Source organism: Heloderma suspectum, chromosome 1 (assembly GCF_057233095.1).
Source record: "Heloderma suspectum isolate Gila_16-S chromosome 1, 16-S_ref, whole genome shotgun sequence".
Taxonomy (NCBI): Eukaryota; Metazoa; Chordata; class Lepidosauria; order Squamata; family Helodermatidae; genus Heloderma; species Heloderma suspectum.
The window spans coordinates 362,357,133-362,380,424 of record NC_139458.1 but is presented as its reverse complement, the minus strand read 5'-3'; the positions used below and the strand labels follow the sequence as shown (position 1 = coordinate 362,380,424).

General features: G+C 46.7%; 1 protein-coding gene across 1 annotated transcript; it reads left to right on the top strand.

Annotated features, from left to right (window-relative positions):
• Positions 1–2,696: 2,696 nt before the first annotated feature.
• On the top strand, positions 2,697–20,313 carry DLL1 (delta like canonical Notch ligand 1). Its single transcript, XM_084828089.1, has 11 exons — positions 2,697–3,676; positions 4,428–4,760; positions 6,558–6,618; positions 6,978–7,235; positions 11,258–11,318; positions 12,366–12,496; positions 12,621–12,790; positions 12,923–13,139; positions 17,374–18,166; positions 18,306–18,420; positions 19,587–20,313. The coding sequence occupies exons 1-11, from the start codon at positions 3,617–3,619 to the stop codon at positions 19,590–19,592; spliced, it is 2,205 nt and encodes a 734-aa protein (XP_084684215.1). The 5' UTR covers positions 2,697–3,616; the 3' UTR covers positions 19,593–20,313.
• Positions 20,314–23,292: the final 2,979 nt, after the last annotated feature.

The window sequence follows — 23,292 nt, the reverse complement described above, 5'->3', positions numbered from 1 at the left end:
TGAAGCAAGGGCCCCTTATCCCAAGCCAGACCATTGGCCCATCTAGCCTAGGATGTCTTCTCTGACTGGCAGGGACTCTCAGCGGTCCCGAGCAGAGGTTTTCCCCCAGCTCAGCTCTGCTATCTGAGATCAAACCTTCTGCCTGTGCCTGCAAAACACGTGCTCCTCTGCCAGTAAGCTGTGTCCTCGTGTGAATCTGTGCAAGGAAGGAACCAAACATTCTGATACTTTGCAAAGACCATCCAGGTGTTTTTGTGTGTGCGGGGATGGGGGGGATGTCTGCTTTTGCAGAATGAGTACCACCCAACATGTTCAACTGGGAGTTTTCAGTTTTGCGGTTGCCCTACACCACTAGGAAGGATAGACTCTGTCTTCTTCAATGCATATTCAGTTAGTGATTTTCTTTTAATTGACCTTCACCAGCACTTGGACTTGAAGAAGTGGTTTAGATTGTTTCTCTCCCCCCCCCCCCGCAATCCCCTTGCCTCTTCCTTTCCCCCAGTAATTTGTGATCAAGACATCTGCTTCAATGAAAGTCACATTTCATCATGCGAAAGCACGGTTCCACCCAATAAAGTGGCCATAAAAGATTTGGTGTGTGTGTGTGTGTTGTTTTAAAGCGAGCCATACCTACAGGGCATTCACTCATTGTGGCCAAATCCTCTCTCTTGCCCACCAGCTTAAGCTGCCCCTGAAAGGATCTGTTGCAATTCAAATGACATTTACACAGACAGTTACACCTTGCATGCCAATGAAGGGCCAGCCTGGCCTTGGCTGTCTGTCTGGTTGGAGAGGTGTTTTGCAACAAGGCCCACAGAGAGAGAGAGGGGAAGGGGTGGTGAGGGAGGGAGAGAGAGAGAGGGTGGTGAGAAGGAGAGAGGGTGGTGAGAGAGAAAGAGGAGGGGTGATGAGAGAGAGGGAGAGGGGTGGTTGTGAGAGATTGAGCGACCTCTTCCCTGCCTTTTCAGCCCCCCACCCCTGAAATTAGTTACCTTCAAACTTCTTGTTTTTGTTGTATAATTCCTTCTGCTTTTTCTGTTACCTTGCTTTATCAGCAAATCTTCCCCTAGTTGCGCACATGGTTCTTTCTTTTCTTTCTTTTCCTTCCTTCCTTCCTTCTTCTTCTTGTTCCTCCAACAGACACAAAAGCCCCAGTGTCTGATGGATGCGTAAAAAATAATAAGGTGACGGTTGGCATAAAGTTTTTTTTTTTCTTTTTAAGGTAAGGACGGGAAGGAAGGCTGGAAGGGATTTCTTTTTTTAAAAATGTGTGCACATTGTTGTAGAGGCAGTAGCGTGCGCCGAGAGGAGCTCTTTCTCTCGTTTGTATTGTGCAGGGAGCAGGTGCTCTCTACATTACCATACAGCTGAGAGCACAAAGGGCCCAACTGATTCAGGCCTCACATAATAACAAACTGCCTTAATGACAGCCACGCGAACGACACACACCAAACTCACTTTTTTTCTTTTTCTTTTTTTTTAAACTAAGCTTGAGGGAAGAAAAAGGCAGAGAGAAAGTGTGTGTGTGTGTGTAAAAGAGGGATTGTGATGATGACCGTCATAATCATCATCGAGGGAGGGGAAAAATTGAGATGAATGAACCGTTTGGACAGAGGTTTGTCAGTTCACCAAGAATTCAGGGAAAGGGAAAAAGGAAGGGGGGGGGGTCTTTAAAAAGCAGGGCTGTTTATATAGCCAAGCTTCCACCATCCTTCACACATCTCCCCCGCCTGGAACTTAACACATGGGTCTTTCCCGGATTGTTTGAGCATGAAGGGATGTGTGTTGCGCATAATGATTAGGAAGGGGAGCGCAGCGATTCCGAAGAGTTCTTGAAACTTGGGGAAACTTACTGATCCCTCTCTCGCCCCCCCTAAAATCTCTTTCTTTCCCCCTCTGCCCTCTGCCAGGATCACCGAACACCTATGACACACGCAGCCACATTTGACGGAACCGTAAAAGAACAACGCATCGACCCCAACTCTGACTTGAGTGCCTGACTGTGCGTCGCTCACTCATCCCCGTTCCCTCACCTCTCGTCCCCCTCTTTCTCCAGATGGGAGCATTTGTTAAACTTCATTTAAAAAAACCCTCATTTTGGCCCACATGCCAGGTTCAAGGTGTTCGATTTCAACCGGGCGTGACGCTGACCTCGTTCCTTCCCTCAGCCGAAGGATCTCCTTGCGGTGGACAAACGTGGTTGCCAAGAGTGTACTTTTTGTGTGTTTTTTAAAAGCGACCATTTGTGTTTGCGCGTGTGTTATATTTACACATTTTAATTTGTTCGAGATCTCCGCTCATTTTCTTGCCGAACCGTAAGGTTTTCTCTCTCTCTCTCTCTCTCTCTCCGTGTGTGCGAGTGTATGTGCGCGCAAGTACAAGAGCGAGAGATCATCTTCTGAAAGCAGAAGGGGAAAGTGTGCATGTGTGTGCGGAGGGAAGGTTGTTTCTTGCGGTTACCAAATTTGCAGGAATGTAAATGAGCCCCCCCTTTTTTTTGTCAGCCGCAGGGGAGGGGAAGAGGAGGAGGGTTGCCCATTTTACAGCTCACTGACCATTTGGCGATCCATTGAGAGGAGGGCTTGGAAAAGTGGTTCCTTTGTGACCGCTCTAGCCAGATTGGGGGGCTGCTCATTTGCATCTCATTAGCCATGCAGGCGGCCGGCGAGATATAAGGCAGGCAGGCGCCCGACCGCAGGCAGATCCGTAGCGCTACAGAGCCAGCGAGCGAGCAAATAAAAATAAAAACAACATAAAAATTAAAATAAACGAGCCGACAGCCAGCCAGCTAGCTCCAAGGCGAAAGCAAAGATCGCCCACACCTAAACCCGGGATCACACACTCACACGGGCGCCGTCAGTCAGCGAGTCTCTCGAAACGAACGCAACGAAAAGAATTTCGCCTTTCTTTGGGCTTGGATTCCTTCAAGAAAAACAGACCGATCAGGGTTCACTGGCAGAAAGTGGCGATCAGCAAACCCTGCGGGATTTGGAGACGGCGTGACAACCAACAGCCCCCGCTGCAAAGCTAAGCACACGAACGCCAAGAAGCGTAGATCAAAAACATCGGATCGCCTCTCGCCCTCTTCGTCTGAAGCCATCGGGAATTATCTCCTCCTCGTCCCCTTGAGGGATTTCCAGACCGTTGATTATTTTAATCTTCTTTGGGAAGCCTTTTCTCCGCCTCTGGGAATTAAGTGGCTTTTCTCTGCTTTGCCGTGGTTGGAGCAAGAAAGAGCGAAGCGCAAGGAAGCGGCAGAAGAACTGCAGCCGGGAAGAGAAAGAGCCAAGAGGAGGATAGAAGTTGTTCCTTGGGACTAACTCATCTTCAAAACAATCGCCTCCTAAAGAGCTGTCAGTCATCCAAAGGGCGTATCTAAAACCGCATCGACGGGAAAAGAGCGAGAGAAAGAGCGAGAGAGACGGGAGGGAGCGAGCGAGCGAGAGAGACTCGAAACTAATACATCTCCGTTCTAATTCCCCTCCGGTCAGGCTCGGAGAAGCGAGTTCTCCTGCCTCACCTTCTTGACAGACGCTCGTTTTCTTTGGCTCTTTCCGAAAGGGACAAGAAAAGAAACCCCAGTCTCTCTCCCCCCCTCCAACAACACCCCCTCAAAATGGGAGGTCAGTCCGCGCTGACTCTAGTTGTCATTTGCGTGCTTCAGTTGCCTTGCCAGGTAAGCATCCGGGGGGTGCGCGCGCGTGTGTGCATGAGCGCGCGCGCGAGCAGCGCTCTTGAATTCCACGAGCCACCCCCGGTGGAAGTTGGTGCAGCTCCCCGGGAAAGCTGAGGCGCTCCCTGCGATCTGGGCGACGGTCGGGGAGGGGTTCTGAAGCGGAGCGTGGGCCGGCTCGCGTGTCTTTCGCGTGCCTCTCCTCCCTTCCCCGCTTTGGAGGCAGAGAGCGAGAACCGTCTGCATGCGCGCGCGCGCGCGCACGCGCCCGTGTATGGACGCGCGGAGGACGGCGGCGACTTCGGCGGCCGATCACACGCCGCCCTGGTGCTGGAGGAACCCTTGCTCCCGAGGGGGCGGCCGCGGCGGCGGCACATGAACCCCGCGTCGCGGTTGCCCCCTGTGGGAGCGGCGCGAGGTGCCCTTGGCGATCAGCGCGGGGAAACGCTTCGCCAGCCACCAGTCCGCCGCCGCGATCCACGCGGCGTGGGGTCGGGCCGTCCCGCTCGACGGGAAGCGGATGGAGCGAACGCAGCAGCAGCAGCAGCAGCGAGCGAGCCCGGCCGCCCGTGCGGCTTGAAATCGGCGGCGGCACAGCGCCCATTGATCCCGGTGCCCCGCCCCCTCCTGGCCATGGCGTCTCGGTCGCCACTTTGCGCCCCCGCGGGCCAGGGCCGCGCACGGCCTCGCCTCTCCCGGCTGGTCCCCGATCGAGCCTCTAACGGTGCGCCGTGTCCCCCCCCCTCCCTTGCAGGTTTGGAGCTCCGGCGTGTTCGAGCTGAAGCTGCAGGAGTTTGTCAACAAGAAGGGGCTTCTGGGCAACCGCAACTGCTGCCGGGAGGGCCTCGGCGCGGCCAGCCCCGGCGGCGGCGCGGCCGGGCTGCAGCAGTGCGACTGCAAGACCTTCTTCCGCGTGTGCCTCAAGCACTACCAAGCCAGCGTGTCCCCGGAGCCGCCTTGCACCTACGGCAGCGCCGTCACCCCGGTGCTCGGAGCCAACTCCTTCAGCGTGCCCGACAGCCCGGCCAGCAGCAGCGACCCCTCCTTCAGCAACCCCATCCGCTTCCCCTTCGGCTTCACCTGGCCGGTAAGTTGCCCGGGCCCCCGCGTGTGGTTGTCCAGCGCGGATGGTGGGAAGGGGACGCGAGATGAGGCAGGATGAATTCGCAGTCCGGGTAATTCAGGGGGATTTCCCCATCCATTTCTATAGAAAAGTGGATAGTGCAGTTAGGATGGATTCCGGAGCCTTGGCCACCCCGCAGTTTTTTCAGAATAAACTACTTTTCAGAATATTCCAACTATTTTGGAATAAACTACCTCTCTGGCTCTGTGGTCACAATCACAGGTGAGGAGTGGCGTTCGTCCTTAAAAACACACATCTCAGGATTCCAGATTAGTTAGTGGAGGTTCAGAGTCGGTGATGCATGCATGCTCCAGAAGACTGGGGTACGGTGAGCTGTGTGTGTGTAGAAACACCTTTTAATCACTGCAGTGCATATTTAATACGGTTAATACGGTAGTGAAAGCTTGAGGTGTGTGTGTGTGTGTGTGTGTGGAAACACCTTTTAATCACTACAGTGCATATTTAATAGGGTAGTGAAAGCTTGATGTAGGCTACTTACTGTGGTTTTGGAATGTGCATTTTGTTTATTTGGGGTTGATTGTGGGTTCAGATCAGGCATCAAGTAACCCAGAAGAGTGATCTCATTGGCACCCTTGGGTGCTGCTGTGCGGCCGTCCCCACTCTGGTGCTTTCCAGATGTTTTGGACTACAACCATCAGCATGGCTGGTTGGGGGATGCTGGAAGGTGTAGTCCAACACATCTGGAGGACATCTAGTTGAAGAAGGCTGCTGTAGTGTAACTAAAACATGTGTGCTTCACAAATTGCCTTGTACATGATTTTGGCAGAAAGGGGGAATATAAATTAAATAAATTCAAATCCCGGGTTCTCCACCTCTCCCCAAACTGGTGGTTTGCACTTGCCCTTTGCAAGACCTTGGTTAGGCCACTGTCTGCCTAATGAGTGGGAGACGAAGGCCGTTGAGAATTCAGGTTTCCCAGATGTCTTTCAGTGTAAGGTGAATTGTTTAGTCCAGAACATTGCAGTTCTGTACACCAGCCTTCCCCAGCCTGGTGCCCTCCAGATGTTAGACTTCAGTGCTGTCAGCCAGCATGTCCAGTGGTCAGGAGTGCTGGAAGTTGTCATCCAACCACCTGGAATGCTCCAGATTGGGGAAAGCTGCTACACCCCATAGTGCTTGCGTGGAACTCTGCCTCCGGAGGAGAGATGCAGTTGCTCCTGAAAGACTCTCCCCTCGCCTGCAGTTTTGATCTAGCAAAGCTTTTGGCAGCGGCTGGCTTCTCCTTGTTAGCAGCCTCAGCCAGTCAGCTGAAGGGGGTGCTGAGAATAGGGCTGGCTGAGCATGCTTATTGTGATTCCACTCCCCTTGCCTTCCCATTATGGAAATGGCAGTGTCATTGTCAGCTCTGCCTGCAATTCCCAAAGGCTTCCTTCTCCCTTCATCCACCTCCCTCCCTCCCTGCCATACCTCTCCAGCTTGCAAAGCTGGGAGGCAAAGCCCAAGTGGGGAGACTCGCAATAACAGCTCTCCTCATCCCTCCCCCCCCTTTCCCCTCCCTGCTCCTTTCTAACACCACATCCTGTACGAACAGGCTGAAAAAACAGGCCAGGAAGCAACCTTTCAAAAAAGCGTTGCCGTTTCCTTGAGGAAAGTGAAAACAGTCCGGAGTCAGGGGATCAGAGAGTCAGGCTGGCTGGGCACACAGATTCCTGTTGCGGCGGCTGTGATCGTATTATTCTGCTGACTGTAGACGTTTGCACTCATTGTTTCTCCGTGTTCTTTTGAAATCTTATTTTCCAGGGCACTTTCTCACTCATCATTGAAGCGCTGCACACCGACTCCCCTGATGACCTCAACACAGGTAAGCAGCTTCTCTAAGTTGCATCATTCAGGATCAGGACCATTGCCTTTGAGGTGTGTTGTCCCCCACCCCCCGTTCTCTTGAGACCCCCACATAGGCAGTCGCCTCTTCATTCTGGATATATTTGTTCATGGCTGTGATTCCCCACCCACTTATTTAGGAGTAAGTCCCACTGGAGTCGATGGCACATTTCCACCCGTGTTCAGGATCTGAGTGCCTGAAAGGCACACGTGGCTTTTGCACACCTGCTTTTAAAATCCCCACCCCTCCTTCACACCCCCTCGGTTTCCGTTGCGCAACCTCACTCTGTCCATTTTATGATCTGCATTGCCTTTCCTCTCTCTGTCACTCTTTCGCAGAGAATCCAGAGCGCCTCATTAGCCGCCTGGCTACCCAGAGACATTTGACCGTTGGGGAAGAATGGTCCCAGGACCTGCACAGCAGTGGCCGCACTGACCTCAAGTATTCCTACCGTTTTGTGTGCGATGAGCACTACTATGGGGAAGGCTGCTCCGTCTTCTGTCGGCCCAGGGATGACGCCTTTGGCCACTTCACTTGTGGGGAGCGAGGGGAGAAGGTCTGCAATCCAGGCTGGAAAGGCCAGTACTGCACTGACGGTGAGTGTCCACAATGGAAACCTCATCTGTCTTTCTCCTGTTCTGTTGGTGCAGTTGGTTTGCTTTCACTTGCGTAGGCGGAAGCATGTCCCATTCCGTGACTAGTGGGAACAGCGGAAGAGCCTCTGTTTATTAGCACACAGAATGAGTGATACTCCATGTGGAAGATAGGAAGAATGAAAAAAGACATACTGACAATGATGTAATCAAATCCCAAACCTATCAGTCGTTAAGAAATAAGGCAAGGATTCAGTAACGTTTGATCAGAATTGCAAAATACTTTGCACACTGAAAAGGGCTATAGCAACTGATGGGGATGATGATACTAACAGTACCAAATTCTCATTTATATCAGTAGATTGATGATTTCACCCATGGGGGGAAAAGATATAAGGTATTGCATCATTTCACCAAATTCTGCATGTGATCCAGCCGACAGTGGAATTGGCAAGTACTTAACAATGGCTGGATTGAATCATTTGAAATTGCCAAACACCTCCACCTTGCCCCCGCCCCCCCCCCCCAGTGCAGAATTCAGGATCTTGAGCTAAACTCAATATTGTCTTCATTACACATCAGTAAAAATCATTCTGTGAACTGTGTTCTCAGAAGGAACATAAGGTTTGGGGAGGCAGGGGAAAAGGGAATATATTAATATTCCCTCCCCACTCAACAAATGAAGACTCTCTTACTCTATCTTAATTGGTAGAACAGTGGCAATCAGTAAGTCTGAACAAACACGTAAAATAAATTAGTTGGTCTGATAGAGCAATCTTTCAACAACATTTGACAAATGCAAAAATATAAAGAAATGCCCAAATATAAAGAGTAAACATCACATATTATACATGTTGATAACGCAGCAATCCTAAACACACTTATCAGAAACTAGTCCCTTGAACGCAGCAGGTCTTGCTTCTGAGTAAATATTCATAAAAGTGCTCTGTAACCCACACTGAAATGTATTCAACCTTACAAAATTCCTGCAGAATACGTGATGATCAATCAATAAGTCAGATGTATCTAATTCTCTCTCTTACCCACTGAGCATGCGTAGTGAACATAGCGACCAAACTTAGCCAAATACTGAATCACTATTTAGCAGTCAAATCAGTTTTTTTTCTTTCAACCAGGTACTTGTTTTATTAGCAGAGCAAGGAACCTTTACCTCTTAATGTCTTACATAAGGGATATAGTGACATTTTGTGCTAGATCTAGTGTGTTAAATTTTGCTTGGACATCGGTCTCTAAATGTGCAGCAAAGCTAAGCAAAAAAACAAAAACTGAAATATTTCCAGAAGTCATTCTACCTCATGTCTGCTGTTACAAAATCTCTATTTGAGTAATACCTTTATCAGGCCACTCAGAATGTCACAAAATAGTGTGCAAGCTTTCAAGTTCTTCAGTTAGAACTCTTCATCAGATGGTAGATAAAGCAAGGTGAAGAGGTGAGGGGGGAGGGGAGAGAAGGAAAAAAAGCTGGCTGGTGCTGAAGTCATGGCATCTCCCCCCTGCCCCCAACACACTTGCTTAGTTTACCATCTGATGAAGGTTTCTGGAGAACTTGAAAACTTGCTATTTTCTGACATTTTGGGTGGCTTAATAAAGACATTGCCCTAATACAGATTTGGGGTTTTATTCTTATGTCCATCACAAGTATCTTTGCTGCTGTTGTTGTTGCTGTTATGTCTACTCTTGGCATCTTAAAGTTGTTAATGACTGTTCTCATGTTCGAAAGACTAGGCGATAAGGTACTGTGGGAGGGGAGAGAGAGAAAAAATCACATGGAGACGCAAGAATAGTATTGAAACTGGTTGACCTGTAGGAATGAAAATGCAACCCATACCCTAAAGTCAAAGTTTTGCCCTTGACTTCAATAGGATCTGAATTGCACCAACTCCCATAAGTCTTTTGGAGTGCTGTCTGAGTACTTAGTAGTAATTCTGGTAATCTTATTGATACCACTAGCGATAGTGATATTGTGAGGAAGGGGAATGAAGAAAGGTATTAAATAAACTAAGCCACTCTTCTCTAACCTGGTGCCCTCCAGATGTGTTGGACTACCATTCTCGTGATCCCCAGCGGCCATGCTGGCTGGGGATGATAGAAGTTCTAATCTAACACATCTGGAGGACATCACGTTGGGGAAGGGTGAAGTAGTCTGTGAAAACATCCTGCCACTCTGCCTGTCTGCAAACGCACAGGGTGCAATATGGTGCCATATTTGAATACACATTTGCAAAGTCTTGATAGCTTGGCAAAAGGACTTTGAATGTAGCCACCAAAACCTAACAAGCCAGGGTGGGCCATAACACCGGAATTGGCCCTGGGCTGCACCAAGCATTGGCAGGCAGTCTAAAGGATTGCACAAGTTCCTCATGCCCAATGCAGGCCTCCTAAACAGCACCCCCATACCACATGTTAAGTCACTTTTGACCCTAAGGGGATGTCCAAAAGTAGATTGTGCTATAGTGTGGCAACAACCTTTCTGTTGTTGAGAGGAAAGAAAAGACAAAGTAACACTCCCACCCCCACCCCTGCACTGAGCATGTCTAAGCCCTTGGGTGTGCTTAAAGTAGCTCTTTGGATCCTGGCCATTATGATAAGTTATGTCACGTGCAATTGCCACTGTTTGTGTTAAACTCAGTTAGATGGACCGACATCACCCAGGCCCAGTATCTAGGCCCTGGCAGAGAAAGCTGGCAGGCCTCTGAACAGTGTATGGCTCAAGTTACAGTAGCAAAGAGAACACGCGCTTTCTGGGATAGCGTTCAGCTTTGCTGCTGCTGTTCGCATTATACTTCCAGGAGAATAGAAATAATATATCTCTTTAAATGGGTTAAAAGACAGTATTCCCTTTGAATCCCTTATCGATGCAGCCTTCCAAAGCAACAGGTGATATAGGGCCCTTTTGCATTAGTTGTGCAGACAGTCCTTCTCTCTCTCTCTCTCTTTTCCAACTGAATTTTTTTTATGAGCAAGTTGTTAGAAGATACGATGCATTTGTTGACAGGGGGGAAAGGATGTCACCCAGAAAGCCAAGCCAAAACCCCCCTGCAAGCTTGACTCATCTGCACACTTGCCCCCATTCAGCCCTCCCTTGTTTTAGACAATCTAAAATTATCAGTCCGGCTTTTCCTCATCTTCTGTTTCCCCTTCTTCTGGGGGCTTGTCATTGTGTCTCTGGCTTGCTTCGTTGAATTAAAACTTGCAAGGCCTGCTTAATGAGTTCCATAACCAGGCAAAGTAATGAGCAGAAGTCTTCCCTCCCGCCCGGCTCCCCTGCTGGCCTGCTTACCTCTTTACTTCTGTCTGTGCTCCTCAGCCTCTACCCCCTCCTCCCTTTTTGGGGGTGTGTGTGAAAGAACTTTAGACTTATTTATTTGAATAAGAAAAAAAGGTCCCCCCCTTCCTTTCCAGAGAAATCACGCGCGTGCCATAGATTAGATCTGGACAGGGATAGGCCGCCAAGGAAGCCCATCTAGGCCCTGATTGGCTGCGAGAGGTTGGGGGTATTGTTGCAATGGGGCAGCTGCTAGGAGAGAATAGACAATAGAGCAGCTGTCCTGGCTGGCACTCTGCACACCAGCTGTCCACCCTTATCTGCACGCATGCACCCCCCCCCCACATACACACACTTTCTGAGGAGAGCAAGAGGAGGAGCGGTGTGTATAGAATTGTGGGGGGCGGGGAGAAGAGGACTTCTGACCCTTCCTGGGATGAAAAGGCGGATGGGAGCTGTGACGAAGGGAGCAATTGTTAGCTGTCTTTTTGTCCATGTGCAACTGTATTAAGAGGAATGTTCATCCCTGGTGATAAGTAAAGGGCCCCCAGTTACTAAGCGAGATCAATACTCTTCCCAAGCACCAGAGATTAATTCAGCTGCTGTTGCCAACTCGACTTGTAGTGAAAAGGAGTTTGACCCAATCCCACAAGACTCCAAAGGGCATCTGTATACGTGTGTGTGTGTACAGATGTGTGTGTGTGTGTATATATATATATCTTTTTCTTTTGTTTTGTAGCAATTTGCTTGCCTGGCTGTGATGAGCAGCATGGATTTTGTGACAAGCCTGGGGAATGCAAGTAAGTTTCTAGAACTCTCCTTCCCCCCACATTCTGTCCTTCTGCTTGTAAAATTGATTGGAGAATCCCAGGTGGATGATTTTAAGACTCTGTGCTTCTTACTGGATGGTAGCACAAGACAGCCCAACAACCCTCAAGTCAAAGCATCAGTCGGGAAGTTGAGGCTGTTCCCATGGGTCTCAACATAACGCCTCCATCTTGTTCATGTTTATTTGGAAGTAAGCGTTCAATGGGACTTACTAGTATAGCCATCCCCAGCCTGGTGCCATCCAGATGTGGAGGCCATGCTGGCTAGGGATGATGGGAGTTTGTGGTCAACCATCATTTGGAAGGCATCAGGCTGGAGAAAACTCTCCTAATAGGAGTGCATAGGCTTTCAGGTATAATGAGTTGACAATGCCCTGCCTCTATCCTTTGGAAGCCATGGCAAAATCACAATTGACTCTACAATTAATTGAATGGCACCTGTAATAATTAGGCAGTAGTGTGTGTGTGTTGTTGTTGCAATGACCAATTCAAGAGGCAAGCCGATGTGTTGTAGTATGGGAGATAAGAGTGTCCAACTTGGAGCAGGGAAAGCAGGGAAACCTAGGTCGAAACTCTGGTGAACAATGAAAATATGTGTCCCTCAGGAAGTCGCTCTCTTGCTCTCCCAGCACAACCAACTTTACAGGGTTGTAGTAAAGAGTAAATGGGATTACTGCCCTGAACTTCTTGAAGGAAGGATGGATTATAAATATGACAAGTGAGAAACTAAGGCCACTGTTGCAAACACCCTGTACTCGGAAATAAGTTCCACTGAAATCAGAGAACGTGATAACATATTTAGGAATGGAATGTAAAGTTCTGTACTGAGGTAGAGAAAGAAGCATCTGAGATTAATGAACTCAATTATATCGTTTAGGAGTATGACTTCCTTGATTTCTAAGGAAGCTTGATTTCTGAGGTTTTTTGGCAGTGTGTGTGTGGAGGCAGGGGTGTTGACCTTGCAGCTTGTGGTAGGATTCCTGTACTAATTGTTTGGGGGTTTTGGGGTGATTTTCATAGATGCCGAGTTGGTTGGCAAGGACGCTACTGTGATGAATGCATCCGGTACCCAGGTTGCCTTCATGGTACCTGTCAACAACCTTGGCAGTGCAACTGTCAGGAAGGCTGGGGCGGTCTTTTCTGTAATCAGGGTAAGTTCTTTCACAGTTAATACTACAACAGTCTTCCTAGATCTCCCTTTAGCTAAGCCGTGCAATGACCTCGCAGAGTCATGTGCATCCTAACAGATGCCCTTCTTGTTTGCATCTTCCATAGATCTCAATTACTGTACTCACCACAAGCCTTGCAAGAACGGTGCCACTTGTACCAACACTGGCCAAGGGAGCTACACCTGTTCATGCCGTCCTGGCTACACCGGTTCCAACTGTGAGATTGAAATCAATGAATGTGACACCAATCCTTGCAAGAACGGAGGAAGCTGTACTGTAAGTTGAAATTTTTTGAAACTTTAAAAAAACCTACTCAAAGGTAGTATTTTTGAATTGTCTGAAGACTGGCTTGCAGTCGTCAAGATGCGCAATATAGATTTTGTAATTCCGTGTTTTTCTCTTGGGCAGGATCTTGAAAACAGTTATTCCTGTACCTGTCCGCCTGGCTTCTATGGCAAAAACTGTGAGCTTGGTGCAATGACCTGTGCCGATGGACCGTGCTTCAATGGAGGGCGATGTACAGACAACCCGGAAGGGGGTTACAGCTGCCGGTGCCCAGTGGGTTACTCTGGATTTAACTGTGAAAAGAAAATTGATTATTGCAGTTCCAGTCCCTGTGCTAATGGTAAGCCAAACCAGTGCTCGACTGATCCATGTTCACATTCACGGGCACTTTGCCCATGGCCTTCAATGAGAAGTGAGTGAACTTCCCACTGCCGTTCACTTAGCTTGAAGGGGAAGTGAATGAACTTCCCACTGAAGTTCATATGCTGTCCTGCAATGTGGAGCCCCGTTTTCACAGAGCAGGAGTCAGTTCCCTGCAAAGTTCAGCGCCATTGGGTTACACTGGTTTCTGTTAGGGGCGTGTGCAGCCTCATTCTATCCATTTTGATTCAAAAGGAAGGCCCACTTTGTTCAGGGTGGGTGGGGGGTTGCCTACTCCTGAGTGTGCAGAGAGCTGCAGCCTTTTCGTGGATTTTGCAAGTCGGCAAAATAAAAAGCACAAACGGTCGTAATTGCCTCCATTTTCATGATAGGTGAATTTTGGCTTGGCAGTTTGGCGGGGCGGGGAATTTAGTTTGGGTGGCGTATTTGTGCTGACTTTCCTGAGGAGTTATGTGATCATTTTATTTGCATCCCGCCTTTCCAAATGACATTCAAAGTCCATGCTTTTCAGGGCCCTTGGGTAAGATACCCTCATGGTCCCCCTCACTCAGTGAGTCTAACTTCTCACCGCCATTGTCACCAGCTGTGATTACTCCTCCTCCTCTTTCTCATCATTGCTACCACTTGCCTGCTTGGCAGGCAGCGAGCCAGGGAGCAAGCAGGCCGTGGCATCTCCTGCTCGTCCTTCTCACCACCACTGTTGTCTGGGCCAGAGTGAGAGGCAGGTGAACCAGCAGGTTGCATTGGTGAAGAGGAGGGCCAAGTCCAGGGAGCTCTGTCAGTGGCCCCTTGCTGGGATGTGGGCCTTTGGCACATGCCCAATCATGCCTACCGTTGACGTTGGCCCTAGTCAAGGTGCCTTCCAACATGAAGCTTGAGTACAAAATAAATGTCAGCATTAAAATCACAGTCAGCATAGATATCATATTGGAAGTTTCCACTGTCATCACTAAAGGGATCAACAGCTTCAGGGCTATGAGCACAGGCTGTAGTTTACATGCCACTTTTTCTGGAATAGTTCTAGAGCAGCCTTCCCCAACCTGGTGTCGTCCAGATGTGTGGGCTTGCAACTCCCAAGATCCTCAGCCATCCTCAGGGCGCTAGGTTGGCGAAGTCTGTCCTAGAGCTTTACTTAAACTTTTCTGGACTAACTGGCCTGTCAGCTATATTTTTCATGTATGTGGAACGATGCTAGGAGAATCTGAAAGCTAAGGTTGCAGTCCTACTCGTACTTACCTGGAAGTATGCCTCATTGAACTCAATAAGACTTAGTTCTGCATTGGACTGCAGTGCACGTCGCTCTTACCTAGAGAAAAATACTGTGTTTATGAATGTTACACTGAACTGGTCAGTTTATCTTGCTTCACTGAATCTGTTTTTCTTGGACTCTATCACTTCAGGCTGTGGGTGAAAGGCTGCATGTTTGAAAGCTCCTTACACATAGAAAATGAGCACGTTCGGCAGAAGGGTTCCTCCTAGTCTTCTTCCAGACATGTACAAAGAGGAACTTTGTTATTTTAAATATAAGAAAGTATTCATACACGTGACACGTCTTCTCTTTTACATCCCTCACTCCCCCCCCCCAGCCTGAAATGGTATAGTCCAGGGAAAGCTTGGCTGCTTGCTTATGTTTAATGTCAAAACCGGCCCAAAGATGTAAAAAAACCCACCACCCTACCACCCTGGTCATTCCCCTTGCTCTTTTCAGTTGTTTCTGTAATAATTGTGCTACATAAACACAAAAGAAACCAATATGTGCAATGTACTCGGATTTAGTCTCGCTATCCGAGTTGAATAAAATGCAACCTCTAAATAGTCAGCGGAAGTCACAAGAAACTTGGAAAACTTGCTCAGTGTTTAAAGCTTAGATGAGGGGTGGAGAATCTGTGCTGTTGGACTACCACTCCCATCATATCTGATCATTGGGCATATTGGAGTTGGAGTCCCAACATCTGCCAAAGGCCACAGTTCCCCATCCCTGGCTTATACAGACTGAGCACCATCCAGCCAAAGTTAAGCACTTAGGTTCCATCAAAGGGACTTAAATGTATTTAATTTGGCTGGATTGTTCCAATTAATAATCATGCCCATTAATAATAATGGAGATAACATGGGGAAAATAACTCAGCCTATATTCACGTGGGGCATTTGTAACTGCAAATCTCATTCCAGTGGGAAGTTGTGTTAACATAAGTGATTGCACAGTAGCTATTAGCCCTTGATGAACTTTCCTGTGACTATGATGGTGGAGCTTTAGAGCGCTGTAATGATGACATGAAGGCTGAACAAGCCTCTGATAGGGCTAAGGTTTTCCACAGTGGTGCCTGGAGTTAGGCTCTTAGATTCATAATCTGACATTTGACGGAGTGGCTTGCACTCAGACATATAATTCCCCTCCAAAGGTGTTGAATGAATGCTGAGAGCAGAACCAGTTTTGATCTTTTGAACAGAAGGAGTTTGAATGAGATGGCATTTGTGTGGCTTCCAATTCTATGATTTTGGGGTGGGAGGTGGGGAAGCAATCACAATTTGGTTTGGGTTTAGTGCATGTTTATTATGTAGCATATCATTGTGCATCAGATTTTGTTCATGTCCCTGGTTTGAAGAAACGACCTGGACCAGTTTGCTGCTATGGGTGTGTTTAAAAATCAGGCGTCTGGCATTTGGGCCATGGCCTGATTTGGACATTTTTTTTCTGTACCTGATAGGAGACCCATCTTAGAAATGCTGGAGCAGTCAAGTATATGTCTGACACATGCAACTGCAAAGCTTCTCATTTATTTCCTTAAGAATTTAAAACAATCCTTTCTGTAGATCCAGGGCAGCTAACCAATATATATTTTTAAAAAATGACCCACCCCTCCAAATGCAAAATATCCATTAGAATCTTTCAAAATCCCACCAAAACCCCCACATTATTATAAAATACACAAAGCCGATTCTAGTAAAAACCATATGACTGACCTGCAGAGTATGCCTATTTTACATTTTTGACACATTCTGTTAAGAGCCTGGATCTTGGTGGTCCTTAGAGGCCAGTATGTTGCATCAGGTCTTGAAGGCAGCCCACCAGTTGCATGTTTCAGAATGAATTTGGGTTATTTTCCCTCACTGAACTGTCATTACAAAGACCCACATCTTTGTCTGTAGGGATGTAGGAAGCTGACTTACACTGAGCCTGATCATGAGTCCATCTAGCCCAGTGTTGATGCTGACTGGCAGCGGCTGTCCAGGGTTTCAGGCAGGATCCTTTCCTAGTCCTACCTGGAGATGCTGGATATTGAACCTGAGACCTTCTGCATGCAAAGCATGTGCTCTACCGCTGAGCTACTTCCCCCCCCTCAAGGGGCTGTAAGAAAGGGGCCTTAGCAGTATTCTTCCTGCTTTCCAAAACTACACGAACATTAAAAGCAATGTGCTGGTAGGCTCCGAGGCCTCTACTCTGCAAAATCTTGGTCTTGATGGTGCTGTTTCAAGGATGCTGCCAGTAGGGACCAGAAAAGATGTGCTGAGTAGTAGATAAGGCTACATAACTTTAACTTCTGATAAAGTTCCAACGAAGTACAGTTGCCTGTATTTTTTCTGATTAATCAGCACACATATGCAAAATGACATACATGTATGCACACTCCTTTTATATGTCGTAGAACTTCTATTTTTACTTTCATTAGATATCGAGCTCCTACTTAGGTTGTTTTACTGTAGATATTCCATAAGCATATCAGTTAGAGACTAAGGTTTATAATTAGTGAATTCATAGAATAGTAGGGTTGGAAGGGGCCTACAAGGCCGTTGAGTCCAACCCCCTGCTCAGTGCAGGAATCCAAGTCAGATTCCTTTGTTTCTTTAGTGATTTTGATTTATTATATACGTTCTTCTTTTTGTTGCCTTTATTTTGTTAACCTTATTTCAACATAAAATACAATTTTCATGAGAAAAAAAGAATGTTAAGACTGCGATCTGTGATATCTGGATTCAGATCCCCAATTAGCTGTGAAGCTTGAGGGAGAGCATCTGTCATTGCCTCTCAGCATGATCTACCCCATAGGGTTGTTGGGTAGGGATGACCTAGGAAAATTCCATATTGTCCTTGGAGGAAAGGCAGGATGCAAATGTAACGGGCAATAAATGAAAGCGTCATTCACTGTGCCAAGTCTACATATTGATCATTTGTCCAATTCAATATCATGCAGGAGCTCAGTGTGTTGATCTTGGGAATTCCTACATATGCCAATGTCAAGCTGGCTTCACTGGAAGACACTGCGATGATAATGTGGACGACTGTGCTTCCTTTCCTTGCCTAAATGGTGGGACCTGCCAAGATGGAGTTAATGGCTATTCTTGCACCTGCCCCCCGGGATACAGTGGAAAGAACTGTAGCACTCCTGTCAGCAAATGTGAACACAGCCCTTGTCATAATGGGGCAACTTGCCACGAGAGAAACAACCGTTATGTGTGTGAGTGTGCACGTGGATATGGGGGCCTCAACTGCCAGTTTTTGCTCCCCGAACCGCCTCAGGGGGCAGTCATTGTAGACATCACTGAGAAGTACACTGAAGGTCAGAGTTCCCAGTTCCCTTGGATTGCAGTGTGTGCTGGCATCATTCTGGTCCTCATGCTTTTGCTAGGCTGTGCCGCCATTGTTGTCTGCTTCCGGCTCAAAATGCAGAAGAGGCAACGTCAGCCAGAGGCATGCAGAAGTGAAACGGAGACCATGAACAACTTGGCCAACTGTCAACGGGAGAAGGACATTTCCATCAGTGTCATTGGTGCTACTCAGATTAAGAACACCAATAAGAAAATAGACTTCCACAGCGATAATGCGGACAAAAACGGCTATAAAGCCAGATACCCATCAGTGGATTACAATTTGGTGCATGAACTCAAGAACGAGGACTCTGTGAAAGAGGAGCACAGCAGATGCGAAGCTAAGTGTGAAACGTATGATTCTGAGGCAGAAGAAAAGAACGCAGTACAGTTAAAGAGGTATGTTGACAAATGGACAGACTGGATAGTGGTGACGGATGCGCGAACGCTTTAATGGCAAAGTGTGGGAGAGCACTTTCTAGTTGGTCACAAAAGCAGCTGTCTCATTCTAGTCTCTGTTTTCCTCTCTTGTTTGCAGTGAAACATCTGAAAGGAAACGGCCAGAATCGGTATATTCCACTTCAAAAGACACAAAGTACCAGTCGGTGTATGTCATATCAGAAGAGAAAGATGAATGCATCATAGCTACGGAGGTAGGTACATTCTCTAATAGGCTCAAAAGACAAAGTCCCAGCTAACTAGAGTCAACTAGCCATTACATTCATTTATCAATACTGTGCTAACTTAGACTCCCTGAAACTGGATCTAGTTCAAGTTTTTTTTAAAAATTGAAACCTACCATTCAGTCCTTTGAAGCAACTCAGTTCTTCAAATTGTTCTCTCCAATTTGAGTCTAGAGGATGATTTGTTGATTTTTGTTCATTGGATTGGTCTTATTGAAGTCAGTGGAGTTCACCCAAAGTCAGCAGGACAATTCCAGAGTTAATGCCCATTAAACTATGGTTAGGAAACTCCCCCATAGATTATATATACATAACCTATAGGGAGTTTCCTAAACATATACATAGCATACAATATACATAACTCCCCCACAGGAATTGTGTGTGTGTGTGTGTGTGTGTATGATTGCTATTATTGATTCCAGTGGATTGTATTGGCTATTGGATTAGGTCTAGGTATTGTCAATGGTATGAAAGCAGGAGTGAGTCTGTTTAGAGAGAAACACTCCAAATATGAAATGTGATTCAATATGAGGCATCTGCTTCTGAGAATGAACAAGACTATAAATGAATAATTGTTCAAGGCTAGAAAAATCTGAGCTTCCTTCTTACGTGGTGGATTCATCAGCTTTGCAAATTATTAGCCCATACAAGTTATTACCAGCCCACCAGTACTACACTTGTACTGTAGTACAAGTACATCTCCAACCTGGCATCCTCCAGATGTGTTGGACTACAACTCCTGTCATCCCCAGCCTCCATGGCCACTGGTCAAAGATTATAGGAGTTGTAGTCCAAAACATCTAGAGGGCACCAGGTTGCAGGAAGGCCAATGTAACTATTCAAATAGAATAAAAGTGCTGGTGGGGGAGAGGGGGATCAATTTTTATTGCTGTAAGCCGCCTTGGGAGGGCTTCTGCCCTGAAAGGTGGCCAAGACATATTTTAAATAAATAAACTTGCATGAAGTTTCCTTGTCTGGAGGAAGTGTTTGTTCGCTGCAGTTGATCAGATGAGTAGCTGTTTATATCGGGTGTTGCAGTAGCAGGTCTCCTTGCATCTGATCTCTGTACCTTCTGCAATGAGTGCATCCATTTACCTCTTCCCTCTCTCCTCCACCCCACTTTCAACTCTCTGCAGGTGTAACGGAGGAAAGACGATATGGCGAAATCGTTGTTTTGAAACAGTTTTCAAAGCTGATATGCCCCAATGAATGCTGCTGAACAAGGAAAGGGAGAAAGATTCCTTCACTGACTGCTGCTGAGAAACTAAATTCAGACTGAGCTGGTTCTCTACTGAAGTTAGCAAAAATGACTGCAAATAATACACAGTGGACACGAGGCCAGGGTCTGTGTTCAAAGATACCTGTTGCACTGCCTTTTATGAATATTTATCATTGCACTATGGTCAGTTGCTTTTTTTCGATATATATTTAAATGAACGGACTTAATTTCCTACATAAGAAGCATGCACTGCCTGAAGTGTATATTTTGGATTCTTATGAGCCAGTCGTTTCATGGATTAGAGATACAAACACTGCCTTTATTGTCCTTTTTTATACTAAAAATGTGTTTTTACTAGGTGGGGGAAAAAGTGTGTTATTTTTTTTAATCTGTAAAAAAATTATTTTCAGGATATTTGTAAAGCTTGAGTATTTTGTGATGTTTCTTTTTATAATTTAATTTTTTTGGTAAATATGTACAAAGGCACTTCGGGTCTATGTGACTATATTTTTTTTTGTATATAATGTATTTATGGAATATTGTGCAAAATGTTATTTGAGGTTTTTTTTACTGTTTTTGTTAATGAAGAAATTCATTTTTAAAATATTTTTCCAAAATAAATATTATTAATGATATTCCAAGCACATCTTTTCTTTGCAAAACACTGCTTGACCAAATTCTGTAATTCAGAATCATCTGACACTATTATTAACATGAAAGTAAACTTGGGGTGGGGGCTGCCTGTGGAGTAGGGATGCATGAGATCCCAAATTCAATTTGTGGCAAAAATCTCTGGTCTGAAAAGGTTTTAGGCAACACCTCCAGGAAATACCCCTGACAGAGACTCCAAATAGTCCCTCCACCACCTTGAGTAGATAGCACTGGGCTTAATGGACCAATGTTTTGGACTACAACTCCCATAAGCCAGTGTAGCCAATAGGGATTATGGGAGTTTATTTATTGATTTAAAACATTTGTATCCCGCCCTATATCATCAAGATCTCAGGCCAGTGTACGGATAAAATCAATTGCAGTTGTAGTCCAAAACATCTAGAGGACACCAGGTTGCCCTGCCCGACTTACATGGACTAACGGAATTTGGAATGGACTAACGGATGGACTAACATGGACTAACGGATTTTGGAATGCAGGGGCTTATCATGACACTGACCTGGTTCGCACGACACAACAGCCCACCATGGCTTAATTTAGCAGCGGGAACTGTTGTGTCGTGCTACGTGTCCTGGCTTGCTGTGGTTTGCCATGCCGTGCAAACCTGGCGTTGTGGGTTGTTTGAGGGGGTAGACAACCTTCAAATACCCGTAAACTGAGCTCTGGGCTGTTTGAAAGTTGCCTACCCGCTCAAACAGCTCACAACGCCAGGTTTGCATACATGGCCAGCTGTGAGCGTGCCACTGCCGCCGCCACGTGCATATTTAAAATAGCCGGCATGCTCCGCTAGGCCTCACAGGGAAATGAACCCACAGTAGCTTAGCCTTATATGCAAACAGGCCCAGTCCCTACAGCTATGCTCCCAAGGAGAGTTCAAAAATTCAGGCCGCTGTGTGATCCATATCGACAAACCAGTTCTAGCGGTTCTCATCTTCAGCAGGAGCAGGTCTTTTGTAAAGCCGATGCTTCTGATGCTTCTTAATTGCCCATTTAAGACCAGGCTACCCTCAAATCTGCATCAGCAGGGAACAATATATTGTTGCTGAGAGAATCCATTTTCCTCCAGCTAATGAGAACATTGCAGCTCAGCTCAGAGGCAGCAGGGAAGTCTGAGCGGGGTGGGGTGACAGCTGATGTCAGCGGCCCTGCTAATAAAACAGAGCCAGTGCAGCACCCCTGTGAGCCCTGGCCCCACTACACCACTGAGGACCAATGGTTTATAAGGCAGTTTCATTCATTCCTATGGTGGCTGTAGGCCATGAGGTGTCATGAAGCAGAACTGCACACTCAGCTGGGGTTCTCCTAATGTTGGCTGCAGAAAGTGAAAGCGCTTTGTTTACCCAGCTTTGCTGTTCCATCACCAGGCATAAAAAACCTTATGCTTTCATGGACTTTTGGTCTTTGACCATAATTGTAAAGAGGCAGTCCACTAAGTGCCTAACACAGCAACTTGAAAACCACAGGATGTGCATAGGAGCAAGTCCTGTAAATTGTTGGACTTGAATCCATGGTTTGAAAAGTTTACCCTCTCTCCATCACTTCTTCATTTCTAACAAAAAGAGGAGCAGATACTCCAGCAGGTCTGGGAGCCTTGATACCTAATCCCAAATGTCTGATGGCAGGCTGGGTCTACAGAGTGGTGGTGGGTAAAATGCATTCTGCACATGCTCAGAATAATATGTTGGTTATGTGTCAGTATGTGCCCTGATACCAAACGCAGGTTCTGGGGCTGAGCCCTTATGGGCCCAGCACAAATTGAGTCTGCCCTTCTTGCAATCTGCACACTTAAAAGAAAACCACCTTCCTGGATATGCATAGTTTTCTTGGTCTGAAATGACACTTGTCTTCACTTTGTCAAAAGATAAATTCTTGTGGAAACCCCCCCCAGCAAGCATCCCAATTGACTATTGTGTGCATGGAAACAGGTTTAGACCTGCACAGAAAGGAGTAAATGCCTGCAGAGAAAGAAGTGAGGTTAATTTGCAGCATGCCACAGAGGGCCATACAAATAGCCCTCAATCCAGGGGCAACTGCTACAAACGGCATGAGTGATTCACACTTCTTTAGCACTGCACATGCTTGCACACTCCCTCTGCTTAGCTGCAGCCACTTATCTCAAAGACGAATGGATGAAATGCTGGATTATAGCCAAAAGCTGCAATCTTGCATACAGCCAGGCTACTGTAAATCCCATTAACCTGAATGGGATTTAAAAGTTTCGACCTGTGCCGGATTGCAGTCCAAGACATTGAAATCAGTGGGACTGACTTCTGAATAAACATGCATTGGAGCTTTGCACTCAGTTCTGAATATGTGGCAGTGATCTTATTTCTTCTGGAAAAAAAGGTTTATTTTTATTTTTTAAAGCGATTGTGTTGTCTTCTGGAAAAACCTTTGTTTCCTTTACATACATACTTGTATGCACTGTTGACAGGCACTGTCCCTGTGTCCAGGTTTGACCAGTCATAGCAGTCTTTGAGTGGAGGCAAACCAGTTTGCCCACAAAAACTGGACAGGGTTGGCTGTGTGAAGCTACTGTCCGAGAAAGGGCTGGAAAGGCAGGAAGAACGCAGTATAGGCTTGAATACGGTCCCACTGCCATCCAGTTTTGATTACCTAGTTCTTGCCTACCTCTGGCATTTTTGTGATGACCTTTGGGTCTGAAGAAATAAACATGACTGATGGATGTGATAAGGTTGGGGAGCCTTGTCTTCATCCCATTAGAATGTGACAACGTGATGGAACCCAGGAATTGGCTTGTATGCCCCTGACAGATAACAGGAGCATGAAGTGTGTGTCCGAATATTATTTTGCCTGAAACAAAGGAAGACAGGGTTTATTCTGTTTGGGGATGCGCTCCAGCTGACTTCAATGACCATCTCTAAATTTAAAACGAAACAAAACACCCTATTCTAACTTTAATGTTACCCCACTCTCATGGTGTATGGCAG